The 16,350-nt window shown below is 41.2% G+C and overlaps 1 protein-coding gene across 4 annotated transcripts in view; it reads right to left on the minus strand.

The window, feature by feature from the left end:
• Nucleotides 1-2,029: 2,029 nt before the first annotated feature.
• Nucleotides 2,030-16,350, minus strand: part of CLYBL (citramalyl-CoA lyase) — a 220,216-nt gene continuing 205,895 nt past the window's right edge. For all 4 annotated transcript variants that reach the window (XM_046664696.1, XM_046664697.1, XM_046664693.1 and 1 more), the window contains 2 exons: nt 3,413-3,532; nt 2,030-2,174 (listed from right to left, as the gene is read on the minus strand). In XM_046664696.1, the coding sequence (XP_046520652.1) occupies nt 3,425-3,532 (108 nt within the window). In that variant the 3' untranslated portion in view covers nt 2,030-2,174; nt 3,413-3,424. The remainder of the gene's footprint in view (nt 2,175-3,412; nt 3,533-16,350) is intronic.

Consider the following 16,350-nt stretch of genomic DNA (forward strand, 5'->3'; position numbering starts at 1 on the left):
ATGATTTATTAAACTAATCTACAGTGATCACCACGGATGTTCTCAACTCAATCTTGTCCTGGCTCATTTTCTAAGTAATTGTTTCTCATTAGTTCTGATAATGTTTTAATAGTGTTACCCATAATTTAGCCCCCAAGAATTAATAACAGGGGAGCAATATGGCAAAACGTCTTGGGATAAGCTACACAAAACATAAACAGGTATGTTTTTTAATTAATCAGATTACTGGAAGGTTCTCTTCTTATAGTCAGTGCATTCCTGGCTCGGAGGAATTCCCCATGTTGGGCATTCCCATCATGCCAAGGGGGATCAGCTCACCCAGCCCTGCCTCTTCCCTTTCTCCCTGTGAGACCTTCGCCCACCCATCACCCCAAAGAGATGCGGGTGGGGAAAACAGTGGAGATATCCCTTGTCTCCCAGCATCTCCTGGTCCTGGAGTTTCATTCTTCAAGGAATGAGGCACAACAGGTCTCTGACCATGACTGAACCCTTTTCTGGGGCCCTCGTCAGGGTGTCTGTCAGAGAGTGGCAGCGGGGTGCAGCCTTCGGGCTTGAGTGGGTGCCAGTCTCATGATCCTACCATGATTGGGACCACGAGGCTATGAGGAAGATGATAAATCTGACGCTTGGAGAGACTTCAACAAGGTGGTCTTGTTTAAACAAAGTGCAGTTTGAGATAAAGGGCATGTTGATCAGGTCAGCATGGTCTGGGACCGAGGAACCTGGGGGCCTGTTGGTGCTGGTGGCAGGGAGATCCAGCCAGGCCCAGGCTCTCAGCACCACCCAGAGCCCTTGCTGAGAGACAGCACTGCTTTCCCCGAGGTCCAAGTGCCTTCACCCTGGCATGTGAGGTCCCCTCCGAGGGAGGGCTTGGCCCTCAGTGAGCCTCTGGTTTGAGGAGGTCCACTGGTAGGGTTTGGGGGTTGCCTGTGTTAGGGGGTGGAGACTAGCACGTCTGCCCTTTCACCCTGTCAAGGCCTAGGGGGGTTATCTTGAGGGACACAGAGGATGGGATGGGCAGTCAGGTTGAAGTGGGGGCTGCCTGCAGTGAAGTATACAGGCTTTTATTTTCTTCTTTTGTTTAAGACAGGTCCAGTCTACACTTCTAACACCTGAGGTGGGATGTGTATATGACAGGTCAGAATGAGAGGAGGCCTCCTTTTACCTTCTGCCTTCTGAGCAGTCCTCCTGTCTCTGAGTTCTGAGCAGAGGGGTCCGACTGTGTGGACAGCTGTGGTCCTGGATTATCCTAGTGCACACCTGACTACCAGCCTAGGGAGGCACAACTGCCACCGTGGGGAAGAGGGGGGACTGCTTCTCCTGTAACTGCCCCCCACTGCCCCTGTCCGCAGTCCTGAAGCCCAGTTTGGCTGGAGGCCAGTCATTTCCCAAGTTGGCTGAGATGCCATCTTCCTCCTTCCGCCAGCCCCTCCGGGTGAGGCTGGTGCACAGAGGAGGGGAGATGCGCTGCCTAAAGCAGGCCAGAGCCCCAGCCTGGCACATCCCATCTCAGTTCAAGAGCTGTCTTCTCGGAGCCCATGTTTGGGAATATTAGTTGGTGTCCCAAGAATGTGTTCCCAGAACTGTCCTGCCTGGATCTGGTTCCTTTGGCACGCCGGTAGGAACTGGCTGACCCCCTCCCACCGTGCTCTGAGTGGGTGGTTGTTGCATGAGGACCTCGCCCATTTTGCTTTGGTTCCATGGTGGCTTTCCTTGTATTTTAGCCTTCAGCTCTACTCCCCGCTCATGCTTCCTGTAGGAACTGGAAGAGGCAGGGGAAAGTAGACTCCTGGATGAGGCACAAAGTAGAGGCCACGGAGGAAATAAACAAAAAGGGCATAGGAGGAGGTGAAAAACGAAAATAAAAAACAACTGTTTTCTATTTACAAATTTAAATAAACAGAACAGCCTTCCCTGCGGTGTTTGTCTAAGAGTAGCAGCCTTGCTGCTGTGTAGGTCATGAAAAGGTTGGTGTAGAGTTTAAAACTTCCCATTCTGTTAATTTCTTAAAGAACAGTCATCCAGAGTCTCAACACAAAAGCTCATGATTTAATGAGGAGCAGAAACAAAATCTCTGATTGTTGGTGTTTCAAATTTCATTGGCGTCCTCTGGCAAACACAAGTTGATCCTTCGCAGCTTCAATACCCTTTAGCCTTCAGTATAAGAGCACATGCTGAATAGGGGAAGAATGGCTGGTTGTTATGTTTATTTACCCTTACTACAAGCTGGGTTAACCTCTTCAACACAGCTTTACTAAGCCCGTTAACCACACCACCCATATGACCTGTAGCAGCATCTCTAATGTGATGCAAATCTCACAGGGGACCATAGGCACCAGCTCTGCCGCATTGTGTCTTCTTAGAGGCTACAAGTTTATTGCTGAGGGGGCCCTGTCCCAGCCATACATTTACAGGGGGGAAATGGCCTCAATGGCAAACATTAAACGAGGAAATAAAGGGCCAGAATGGATGGTCTTGTGTTTCTGCACATTTATTTTTTAATTGCTGGTCACTGTTGACCCAAAGTGTTCACCCAGGATGAGGGCTTTTGTAGTCGTCACCTAGCAGTTCAAGGATATGGGGGTTTCATTTTGGAGGGTGGATGTTAATAGCAATCAGTTCTGAAGATTTATTTTTAGAAGATATCTTTATAAGTCAATGTGACAGAATCAGCTTTCTCTATGCCATCTCTGTTATTTTATCAGATTACTAGTGAAATAAACATGACCTCACTCATTTAGTTGTTGTTATTATTATTATTATTTTCTTTTTGGTGAAGAAGACTGGCCCTGAACTAACATCTGTTGCCAATCTTCCTTTTTTTGCTTGAGGAAGATCGTTGCTGAGTTAACATCTGTTCCAGTCTTCCTCTATTTTGTATGTGGGACGCCACCACAGCATGGCTTGATGAGTGGGGTGTAGGTCTGGACCCAGGATCCAAACCTGTGAACCCCAGGCTGCTGAAGTGGAGCAGGCAAACTTAACTACTACGCCACCAGGATGGCCCTAGTTATTATTTTTTAAAAGCCTGGCCTTTCTTAAAATAATTTATGGTGTCGACCGAACAAGTGAACAATGTGGGAGACATTTACTAATGTGAGAAGGGTGAAGGGAGTATGCGTATTCAGGAAAGTTCTGTTTCATTAAAGACCTAACTTCCCCAACTACTTCATCTCCCTGTGAAATCCTAAGTCCACATCTATAACACATGGATGAACAACAAAAATCATAAGCTTGGAACCAAAAAGAAGAAAGTTCATTTTTAGAGGAATGACTGGCCGTGAGATAACGAAAAAAAAATTGTGGTTAACATGAACTGTAAATGGAGAGAGCTTCCAATCTGGCATACTAACAAGTTGCCTTGAGTATTATGGTTTGTCTTTAAGAAGCCCACTGTATATGCTCAGCCCACCTGATGAGAGCTTCATTTAACAGATGATTTTTCCTTGATGGATGTGGCAAGCGTAACAATGTTCTGGGCTTGCTTCAGTAATGGCATGTCGATCATGCTCCCTTGGAAAGTAAAGGCTCCCTGGAAAACAGAGAATATAAACTTCCTGAGAGAATGCTCGGAAATTATAGGCTTCCTTTCTGCGCACACTTGTACAACAAGAACATTTTAGATTCCACCTGAATTATACTGACTTCCTACCCAACTTTTGAGAAAGCCAAAGTAAATTACAGGGGAAAGATTTCTTTTTTCCTCCTAAAGAGGGAAAAAAAAACCTTCAGCATTTTAATGGAGAGGAGAAACATCAGAGACAAGTACTGGAAACTGTTCATTTAACTCTTGAAATCAAGCAGAAAACACTGGAAGGAAAATGTAAATACTTCCTTATATGCAGTTTTTGAAATATTGCATAGAACTTTAAAAATAGTCACACACTCTGGCAACTGATTATTGTTTAAAAAAATAATTGTATGATCAAGTTTATGGCAAAATGCTTCCTTCTTGCTGTAACGTAATTGAGGGGTAACATTATCATTTGATGAGAAAAATGTATGCTAGGATTGTAGTGAGTGAAAAGACACTCCTCTGTTGGCATACACTTGCAGAAGAGGATTAGAAGGACAAGGGACGCACGTTTGCAACAAGGGAATCATAAGTCTGTTGAATGGCAAGACTAGGAAGAATCACTGAGATCTTCTGGTTTATCCCCATTTTACAGATTTCTTTTTTTTTAACCTTCTGCAAATACTTACTGAATGTGTCATGTGATCTAGGTTCTGTTCTAGATGAGGAAACTGAGGCTCAGAGTAGTGAGTTATAGTCCAAGGTTATGTGATTAGGAAAAGTTAGAGCTGAGGCTAATACTTGGGCCTCAGAACTTCAAGGCTTCATCACAGACCCCCACATTAAGGTAACAGTACTTTATTGCATCAGAAAAAGAAAAATGAAGAGGATAGAAGGCAGCATGCCCAGAATCTGAAGTTAATGTCTGCTTATTTATGTTCTTTTAATCACTTCTTTTTGCTGTTTACAATCATCGCTCTTCATCTTAATTCTCCTTCTTTTTACCTGTTGGCAAGATGCTGGTGTGAGTGGGGAGCAGGTGGTCTTTTGAGACCTAGAGGTGAATTGGAGCAATCATAATCATAGCTGATGGTTCATTTGCATATATTGCCATCCATATCTGTATTTCACAAGTGCCACTTCTCAACAGTCAATGTTGTCATTATTCAGGTCTTCTGGGACGGATCTCCTGGGCTCTCTGGAAATCCTTATCTCCCACAATAACGTAAGAGTTATCCATGGGATGGAGGTTAAAAAAAATTGGCAGGGAATCCTTAGCAATGACTTTGGAATTTATTTTTCAATCAAGAGATTTAAAAGCCTCTAGGATTAGAATTTTCACCAGTAATGCCTAACCTTCTCAGCCTTAGAATGATAAATCTGATTCATATGAACACCTGTGTGGCCTAAAATCCTGTACCGTAAGTTATTTTCCAACCCTCTCATTTTTACTATTTATACTCCTAGATTGGCCTTTGCCTAATTTCATTCAGCCTAGAGCTAATTTTGGTCATCTTTGTGACCATGATGAATTTTATGAATTTGGTTAGAAGTTCCAAGGATGTTCCGTGGGTTAGCATGACACGTGAAACCAGGGCGTGCGACTCATGCTGTTTTACAAGGCAATAGTCTAGTTTTCTTATTGGAGTAAATGATGAAGACCAAAGGCCTCCTGGTTATCCACCCACCAAGTGGATTATGGCCCTGTAAAACAGCACATCTGTCCTGCCAGGGCCTAAATAATAGGCTGGGGAGAGGAAATTAGCATAGATGCACATGAAATCAAAATGATGCACAGAGAATCAACATGACGGCGTTGGGTCTATGCCATGTTCCTCGAATCTGCTTTGGGTTCCACATGCACATCAAAGATGCAAAATATTTCATGTAGTTTTTTAAGACAGGGAGATCATTTCTTTCTTCTGTGGTGGCAGATTGTGCTTGACTTCCTTTATTAAGCTTAAGCTGGAAAACGACATTCCACATTTTTGCTCTTTGCTTCCTTCATCTCTGCAAACTGAGGATTTTAGTGTTCAGAATCAGACTGCCTAATATGAATATTCTCCTGCTCTCAATATCAACCTATAAAATGGTTGGTTTTTTAGCATATGGATCAACATGTGAAATGTGAATGGTCTGTTGGTCAGGATTTGGAAAAATGCAGTTTGTCAAAAGCTACTTGGATTTGCGGAGAAGGCTGGAAACATTCCTTAATGAATGATTATAGATAAGTTTCAGTTTCACGGCCCAGTGTGTTCCTGAGAAATTGGCATGCCGTTTCAAAAAGTAAAGGGAACTTCCATCAGCTTGAAGATTCAGACTATAATTTGGTTTAAAATGCCTTTAAATGCTAACTCATTCATGGTTAAGAACCTTAACAGCCATGGCTACAACAATAATCATAGCTTTAATTTTTTGAGCGGTTGTAGCCCAGGGCCTGTGCCTGGGACCTGACATGCTTTATTCATGTGATGCTCACCGCCAACACTGTGAGGGGGATACTATTACCCATCCCCACTAGGAATTTTTTTCTTTTTCTTTTTCATCGTGGTAAAAGCACACAACATAAAAATCCCCATCTCTACCATTTTTCAGTGTACAGTTCAGTAGTGTGAGTATATTCACGTTGCTGTGCAACAGATCTCCCGGACTTTTTCATCTCGCAAAAGTGAAACTCAGTACCCATTAAACAACTGCTCCCCATCGCTCTCTCCCTGCCCCAGGTGACCACCATCCTGCTTTCTATGACTTTGTATCCATCCCTATTTTATAACTGAGGAAACTGAGGCACGAAGAGCTTAAGAAACTTGTACAAGTTCTCCCTGCAGCTCGTAACTATAGAATGGGATAAAATCTGGCTCTATCTGGTCCAAAACGTGTGCTCCTGCTTAGACCTTAGGCTTATTGATTGAAAAGTGTTCTCGGAGTGGGTTCCTTGCCACCTGAATCGGAATCATCTGAGGAAGAGGGCGGGGGGAGGGTGGAGCTTGTGAAAATGCCGATTCTTGGGCTTGGTCCTGTGTGGTTTGATGCAGAAGGCCTGGGGGCTGGCCAGGAATCCTCTGACGATTCTAATGCACGTTCAAGTTTGAGAAGCTCTGTATTTTTAGCTCTCCTGGGTAGAAATGGTTAGGCCGGCTTTGGCATGGGTACGACTCTATCTCTGCCCTCAAGGAGCTTACAGTTTGCTGGAGGAAACAGGGAAGAAAAGCAGCAGGTGCCATAAAATGCAACAAGAATTAGAGGAAAAGTCAGTGTGATGAGCAGTGAGAGATCTGAGGGTCTGAAATGGCTGCCCTTCTAACCAATTGAGATCATCTTTCCAGTGTTCATTAGATAGAAAATTGTGCACCTAGAGCATGTCATGTGTTTCCTGCTAGAGTTGTCAGGGAGCTCCATGCACAAGGGGCTTGTGTTCAACAATTACCTATTGAGTTATTTGTTGTGATAAATCACATGTCAGTCACTTTGGCACATCTTACTTTACACATATCAATGGTTTCAGACCCCTGGAAGTGAAGGGTGATATCACCTTAGCCTAGGTGTTATCTTCATAGGAGGGAAAATAATTCCTATTGGGCTGTAGTTTTTCTAACACTTTGGTCATTGCCCCGTGGTAAGATAGGCATTGAATTAACATGAACTTTAGCAGACCCTGGAGCTCTTCATGGGGGAGAATCTGACTTACAATTTGATGGCAAAAGTATTGATGATGATGGTGGTGATGGTGACAATAGTAAACATATCTATAGGAAATACTCATATATTTTGCATTTCTGGCACTTAGTACTTGAGAATTTTTTGCTCTAGAGTACTAAAAGAATAATTTCCTAGAAACCACAAATTGATCTAATTCTTTCCCTACTCACTTTATTTTCAAATAACTTCTTTGGGCATTCCGGGAGTTCTCTGGCACATTCCAATGGCGGTGCTGCTCTACTGGAATTCATGATAATATTTGAGTACAGCTGATACAGTCCTGCTTTTTCACGGTGACACTCTTTTTTGCTATGATGCTAAGTCTTATGCCCAATGAATTAATTATTTACTTCACAGCAGTTCCCAGTAAATTCCTAAAACTTTCAGTCAGCGTTGGCCATTATGAAATTTCTCCTCAAGATCTTGGTTGTGCCCTCTACTTACTGAAATCTCTCAGGCCCAGCCATCACCTGTGATAGAGCTCTTCCTTACAAAGTCAAGTGCTCCTTGACACTTGAAATGGGGCAAGATGATGCTCTCACAGAGATGCTGTGATGGGCACTGTTTCATTCTTCTTTCTTTCCCATTTTTCAACCTATCACACTTGGAGAGTCCTTGAACAGACCCTGGTATGGCCTTGGTCCCCTCACAATTTGGTTATGAAGTTCTTTTTAAGGATGTAAATTTGGTTGCTTTGGTCCCCAAGGTTCAGTGGGGAGACTCCTGGCTCCTAGGCTGCCTAGCAGAGGTCTCACTGAGAAAGCTGGGACACTTACTGGAGGGTTACACCTTCCTAATTGGGATCATGAGGTTATTTTTCTGAAACATCAGATAGGATCATCCATTTGTGTAAACCCTGTTTGGGCTCCCTTTGGACTTACAGAATCAAGTGCAATCTCCTTAGCAGGAATCCCAAGGCTCCCCAAGATCAGACCAGCCCTGCTTCTGCCCTCAGCCTTGTCTCCTGCCAGTCCACCAACACACACACACACACCTCTGCACCTCTCACATGCTCTGTTCTCTGCTCTGAAGGCCCTTTCCCTGTTTGTCTGGCAAACTGCTCCACATGCTTCAAGACATCAGAAGATGTCAAGTCTGTGAAGCATTTCTAGACTTCCCTGGTAAGGCTAATCTCCTCTTCATTCCCTTATACGGCCTCCTGTTAGAGCGCTTGTCACACTCTATTGCAATTACTTGTTTACACTGCTATCTTCTTACTCTGCTGTGAGGCGCTTGAGGACAGGAGCCTGTCTCCTCTCTCTCTGAATCCTTAGAACCTAGCACCCAAAACACGGTTCGGAGTGGAGTTGGGCTCTTTTGTGGGGCCTGAGCTCGGTGACTGGGGTGGGGGTGGGGGAGAATGATATGGGAAGATGGAGTCTGTCTTTGTCTCTCCTCTCCTTCATCTGCAGGCGTCTTTCTGCACACTTGATCTTTCCCTGGTCTGGTAATACTCACTGGTCAGTTGGCCAACCCCTGCTGGGCCTCCAGTAGGACACAGTGACTGACCTCAACAAATGTGATATTGGGTTGGGGTCAGGTTAACTCATGCAGATGATGTAGTTAAAGTGCAAGTCTGTCACATTCATGGTGCTTAAGGACCGAGCAGCCACAGAGAGGAGTCATCAAACAGGGGTGGTTTGGCCAGGCAAGGGCTTCAAGGAACAGGCACTTTTAAAGTCGGCTTGAGAAGGTCAGGGATGCCAAATGAAGGTCAAGAGAGGGGCGGAGGGAGGGGGTACTGGGCGCAGCACATCGGGACCTGTGAGTGGGGTGGGCTTTCTGTGTTCTGCAAGAGTCTGCCTTGCCTCTGGTCACCAAGGACTCGATAGATGAAGCAGAATGAAGGACCACAGCATGAGATGATGGGTCTTTCTATGGATGAAGGGCTTTCTCTAGGGCCTGAGGAAAGGGAGCCTAATTTAACCTCTTTAAAGCAATCTGGAAGAGAGACATTTTAAAACATTGGTTCCGCTACTCGTTAGCTGCTTGACTTTCTTTACGACAAAGGACATAAGACTTAGTTGCGACTTGATGAAGCAGGGCTGGAACCCACGGAACCCCTCTGTTCTTGCTGCATGCCCTGGTGGACCCGAGACTTGCTCCCTCCTGGACCCCAAGGGGAGGAAGCTGAACCACCTGTTTCCTTTCCTTTACTCTGGGTAATTTTCCTCTGTCCAGAGGTGGTCGGAGATCCAACAATCTGATTTATAGGTGCAAAAACTACGGTTCAGTATTAGCTAATGTTTTTAAAGGAACTATGAGTAGGATAGGACCAGAATCTATGGCTTTTCACTCCAAATCTCAAACTCTTCCCACTAATCAGTATACCCCAAAGTACGGCTGGTAAGCATGGGACCTGAGATGATTATAGAAAAAAACTTTAAATATAAAAAAGATTTAATATATATTTATTTTATACATACTGTATATATTTTAAATTTATTTTGATGTGATTTACAAAGAATAACTAATATATCCAAACTGTTATTTCAGAGATATTCTTACTTAGGATGAGGCTGAAAAAGAAAAAGCACGTTTGCGTCCATCCTGAGTTTCCACTTGAAAGCTCGTACTATAATTATGATGATATCAGAAACACCAAAGGCTATTTTCAGTGAGAAAAAAAATTCAATAATAAAAATGTGAATGACATTTTAAGTCCTTAAAAAACCCAAAGCATTTGTAAGAAGGATTAAAGGGGGTGACATTTGATCCTTGTATATGCTTCTGAATATCAGGAACCCTTTGTTTTATGGATAAACATCTTTTAAAATCACCATTGAGAGTAAAAGAATATTACTGAAGACTTGGGAAATAGAGAGCATGTTTTTGTTTTTTAACACTTTAAATTGTAGTGATAATTCGATAGGTATTTTAATAATATTTTGAATGAAAATTCAATAGCCATTTCCTCCTATGGCCAGAGAATTTACAGATGCTACTGTATCTCTACATGAAAGTTCTAAAAGTTCAACTCAAGCCATTCAACATGGACAATTTGTATTGGGCTAATCTGTCGTTACTATTAGCACTGAAATTCTGATGGATGACATTCCGTGGCCTTTGATGGGGAAGCCCTTTAAATGACGCATAAGATTGTAACAGTTGGATAATCTGGAGGGGTTGGTTTCGCATCTGATTGGGGAATGCTGTGACAATGCAGGCCTGCTGAACTGCTTGGGAAGGTCCCTTCGTCCCTGCCTCAGAGCATGGCCTGGGGGGGTTGGGCATAGGCGTGGGGTGTGGGAGAGCCTGCATCCCGGCAGCCTATTGGACTTATTTTCCAAGTTCTGAACAGCAGAAAAGCCTGGAGAAGCTCCCTCCTCTTCCCTCCCATCCTTTCCGTGTAGCTCTGGCTTGGAAAGAGCACAAAACCATCGATGGAGAACGGAATGGAGGGCCCTGTATGCTCCCCAGTGCAGTGCCACCTGCCAGGTCAGTGCTGGCCAGAGAGGACACAGGGACCGCCTGTCCCAGTCGCCCCTCTGTGACTTTCCACCAAACAGTAATAGGCACCTCTCCAGGAGGGGCACTTTCTGAAGAGGTATTCAGTGGCTTGCAGCGGAAACAAAATGTACAAAAGATACCTAGAGAGAAAGGGGTTTGTTTCTCTGGGTTGTCCCGTTTAAGGCACCTCGATGCAGAGGTTAGGAATATGGGCTTTGGGGTTGGCTCCACCTGAATTTGAATCCCAGCTCTGTCTTTTCCTAGCTGTGTGTGATCCACAGCAAATAATGTTACTTTTCCGAGCCTCAGTTTCTTCAGCTGTAAAATGGGGATGATAACACTCCCATTGTAGAGTTGTTGTGAGGATTGAATAAAATAACATATGCAATGGCCTGTCACATAACAGTACATGGGAACTGCAACTGCTACCACCACTGCCGTTACTGTCACCACTGCTGTGACCATGTCCCATTTGAGATTGCTACCACTACCATTCCCAATGCTCTCACCACGATCACTGCGACCACTATTGCTGCTATTCCTGCTACAGCTGTTATTAGCCGGAGATTATTTAATTCCATTGATCATGGAAAAGCCCAGTGAGAAGCAGAGCATTTGAGTTATAACAGGATTTTGTGATTCCAGAGTAGCTTTAAGGGTTCTGGGAGACGTCAGCCTTCTTGAAGATGCAATGAGCAGAGGCTGACTCATGCCTATCGCTTCCTGTCCCTTCTAAACTTCGAAATCCCAGATTGAATCATCCCCTTTACGAAACTAGACTCAGGGGTGCAATATATTTGACATAGCATCAGCATTTGAAAACAAATACATTTAAAAGAATCTAAAACCTTACAATATCAGCTGGAGAAGATACTGATCAAGTGCAGGTCACCTGAAATTGGGAGCATTGCTTACGCTGGAGGAGGAAGTAAAACCGAAGGACAAAGTTTTCAGCAGATGGTGAGCAGGAAAAGAAGAGTTCCAGCAAAGACAAATGGCCTGATGCATTGGTAAAAAGGAGGAAATTCCTTGAAATGTGGAAATTGAGTGGATGTAAAATGAATTGACATCATTAACATTTTGCTTTTTAAAAAGGAAGCAAGAAATCATTTAGCTCTACAGAGAAATGCTCACAGACTATACATTGGTAAGATTAATTTGGGACTTTACTAACAGCGTTAGGAAGTTGGAAGAGAAAAAAACAAGCATTAGAAGGTTTGGGAGGTGAATTTGGCAGGGAAGGTGGAGGTGACTAAACAGTCGGGAGGAGAGCTGGGGTGAATGTTTGGGTCAATTACCTTAATATGTGACCAGTCCTGAGCTGTCTGCTTGCCCAGATGGAGGGGCTCGGTGGACCAGAGCTATCCTTACTCCACAAACAGATAGGGGAGACCAAAGGGGCCTTCTGTTTTTAAAATTCTTCCCAGAGCCCACAAAATACAGGCAGCAAGATTTATCTTTAAAATTATTTAGGCAGAATGATCAGACAGGAACAAACAAGTCTTTATTTTAAATATCTTTTGATAAAGAAATTGAAAAATCAGGCCAAGTATGCTATGTGGAAAGCTATCTACTGAGATGAAACAATTCGATTTATAAGTATGTATTGTAATCTAAAGGAGTTTTCACATTTGCTAGCAAACTGGATGTTGTGCTTAATTTTCTCAGTTTTTAAAATAGCTTTATTAAGGTATAATTTGCATATCATAAAATTCACCGGTTAAGCATATAATTTGTTGATTTTTACATAGAGTAATTTTACAGCGTTCTGTAACTATCACCTCTATCTCAGATTTTTTGAAACTACAAATCTTGTTATAAAAGATTTTAAATTTTTAATAATGAGATAAATGTGTAAATATTTTTATTTAACTTACTTTATGTCAAATTTAAGCTGGTATTGGTTACGAGAAAAGCAGAGAATGAAGGCCATTTTAAAGCAGCTTGCAAAGACCAATAGTGCTAAACTTTGCCTATTTTATACACTGCAGGCTTATTCGTTCTTTGGAAAACAGATCTAAGTGAATTAATATTAATAGAAGCCACTTTAACTTTAAAAGATTTACTAAAATATAACTGATGAACAATAACTGATGAAACAAGTGGTGAAAAATTTTTCTTTCAATTTTTCTAGAAAGGAACCAAAGGTCAGTATCATATATACTGTTAAAAGTACGTCAAGTAATACCTTTTTAGCGCATCAGAAATTTGGAAGCCAGTTAGCTAAGCAGTATTTACTAAATGTCTATCGTGTACCTATTTTTGTCCAAGGTGCTGTAGGGAGGTATGCAATCGGGCAGAGAGAATTCTTACTCTCCAGGGTAGTGGTGAGAAATCCCCCCCTATTTTTCCTTTGAGGTCCACTAACCTAAAATGGCAAAAATAAATAGAGAATTATAGAAACTCTTGATTTAAATTTTTTAATAAAATAAAAAATCCATTTGTCTGCTTTTAATATAAAAAAGAATTACAAAATTCTTTAATAAGAACAAAAAAATTAAAAGAATGCTCTAAACTTCTGTGTTATAATCAGCTAAAGGAGAGAAGGCAAGGGATGGTGGTGGGGTGTGGAGCTGAGGTGGTGAGAACGAGAGAGAGAGATAAAAAGAGGAAACCAAAAAGAGTTGATGGAAAGGAAAATGAGGGAGGAACAGGAAAGACATACATAGAAACACACATACAGACCGTACAGACTAAGGGAGAAATACTGTAAGAGGAAGAAAGAGAGACAGGTGTCCAAGGACTAAATCCACCCTTTCACGGCCTTTATTTGGCTCTTGCTATTGTTGACATTGAAAGCCATGGTGTGTCTGTGCAACCACAGGTGTAACTGAGCACAGGACTTTGGGAAGCTGTCCTTTGAGCGAGATGAAACCAAGCTCGGGGCTACATATGGCCTCTTTGCCAAAGGCTCCCAGTCTAGCTCTGAGAGCTTCCAGTCGACCTTGGGAGATTGAAGGAATGATGACTAATAAAACAGAATGGGGTTTGCAGCGATCAGTGCCAAGAAGCCTTTCTGGGGCAGGGCGAGTGGACAAGTGCGGGACAGAACTGAGAAGGAGGGCGCAATGTGGGATTATTAGCTGGGAAGGTTGGGAAGGTACAGGGATACTCTGTGGTCTTTCCTCATCGCTTCTGGTATGAAGAAAAAAAAAAGCATATGACTAAGAAAAAGATACTGATCTGAACTAACCAAATTCACATTTTGTTTGTGACTGAGTACTTTGAAGGCTCTATCCAGTTTTGGTCATTAGCGTGGGGATTCATTGTGACTCAACTGAAACCACATTTATGCTAACTATGTTCATGCCTTTATTTACAAAGGGAGCCCTGAATTCTGGTCCCAGCTCTGTCACCACCTTGGCTGTGAGTGACCTCAGGCAACTTCCAAACCCTTGTTGGGTCTTGGTGTATTAAGCTGTAAACTGAAAGGATTTAACTAGAAGATTTCTGAGATTTCATCCAACTTAAAGAATTACATTTTTTAATTAAAATTGAGCAAAAAAAAATCCTAAAAAATACGGAGCAGAATAGAATTATTTTGGATAAAATATCCTTAAGAATGTGTTATAAATTAAGGACCAAGCAAACAACTTTAAAAATTATCAGATTTAACTCACATACGAAATCTCTTATCACTTAATACTGAACCAGCCATTTGCCACTAAAACTATGTGAAATAGGATGTGACTAGCACTAGAATTGTGTCACCTTCGCTTTAAATGTTTGGAAATCTGCAATATATTGTTAATCAAATCAACCTTAAAGTCATCATCGGCAGACTCTCAGCTTTTCTAAGAATTTGACTTTTTAAAGTCAAAATTATGGCATATAGTTCTAAAAATATTAAATAAACAAGGAAATAAAGGGAGAAATGCAATAACCAAGAATCTCAAAAGTAGAGTTATGTCCCTTCATCTTTCATTTTCACTAGAAATCCCTCGGTTATGATTTTAGTATTCCTGCTTACAAATAAAGGGGGAGAAGGCTGTGGGTGGTGGGACGCACGGGTGTGGAGGGCACATTGTTGTCTATTAGTGGAATCAACCCTTTCAGCTGACAAAGACAACAACCAAATCTTTAGATGGTTTATTTGATCTGCGTGAAAGAGTGGCAGTGGGATTTCTGGCACTTGAATAAGCGGAAACAATATTTTTGGCTAGAGAGACTTCTGAGTTCTCTCAGGGAGCCTTCTAGAAGGCCATCTGGACCAAACAGTATTTCTTTTGTAAAACCCTGCACTTGGAAACACAAATGAAAGGTGTGTGAGCTGCAATCAGATACCTATGAAAATAATTTGCTTTCAATATTGTGTGTGGGGGGAGGTATTATTCTTTGTAATTTTCTAGATGAAAAGACTTACATGAGGAAAAAACCCCTTAGTTTCTTTTTTCTTTCTTTATTAAGATATAAGTGCCTAATTTCATATTCCAGTAGAGGATTTACTTGTTGATGTAAACTTATGAATTTGAATTATTGGTCTCTCATGAGCGAAATTCAAATGTTTCAGTTATGGGTGATGTTCCCAGTTGCTATGTCAGGTAGTGACCTTGTTTTTGACCTTTATAATTGTTAATTGAACCTAGATGTTAAAGATGAACACTTGCCCTTCCTTGGTTTTTAGCTGGCTTATGAAGCTGTAATAAATGAAAAATATTGAAAAGTTAAACGATCCTTCCAAAACCAAATAAACCACTTATAGCGATGATATGAATAAAATAGAGTGCTTAGAAAACGGAAAATGAAGCAAAGCCATATTTGTAGCCAGATACTGCAGAAATTTGAATATTCTAGCAAAGTACCTTTAAAAATCTATCGTGTGTTACATTTTGCTATTCTTTCACATTTTCTGTTACAGTCTCCATTTGGAAAGAAATGGTAAATTCTTATATTAAGATTTTCTGGAATTATCGATCATTTAAAAAAAACCTATTTCCCTTAGCTGTCATTTTTGCCCAAGAAGTGATGAATATGGAAAGAGAAAAAAATTTAGCACTGAGTTTATAATATAGGCATGAAGAAATACACAGTATCGTATATACATGAATGTATATATATTGTATAAATATGTATCTTATATGTATTCATTTATATACAAATTATATTTCCATTGATATCTACTGATATTAACTAATTATTTGCTTGAGATGTTTTCATTTCAATTATCCAATTTTCATACGATATACAATTCATAGTTGATAAGAAAAAGAACTGTTAAAATCATATTTTTTAATAGCAATACTAAATTCAGTTCCTAATGGAGAATTTTCAAATACTGGAATCACCATTACTACGAAAAAATAAAATTAACTTTTAAGAAAATTCTCTATAAATGTAAAACAAATCACATGGAAATGATTTTTCCTGGCTAAAGTATTTTACAAAATAATTCAAAGCTGAAATAATTAATGACATGCAGGTTGTATTTCAAAAGATATTTTTCTGGAAGGATGGAAGAAAGAATCAAGTTTAATATTGGGGATATATACCTCACAATTGGTGGCAGCTAAATTAGAAATATTTTGGCTTATGGGAATTAAAATAAGAACATAGAATATGTAGAATTTTTAAACTTTTTCCAACATATTTTAATAAGAGAAGATGACCTCAAGTTCCTATTGTCAATCTATGGCCTAATTCTTATAGTGGGGACTGTTATGCCAGGAAAATTCTTTAGCTTGTAAATA

The sequence above is a fragment of the Equus quagga genome, chromosome 6, assembly GCF_021613505.1.
Source record: "Equus quagga isolate Etosha38 chromosome 6, UCLA_HA_Equagga_1.0, whole genome shotgun sequence".
Taxonomy (NCBI): Eukaryota; Metazoa; Chordata; class Mammalia; order Perissodactyla; family Equidae; genus Equus; species Equus quagga.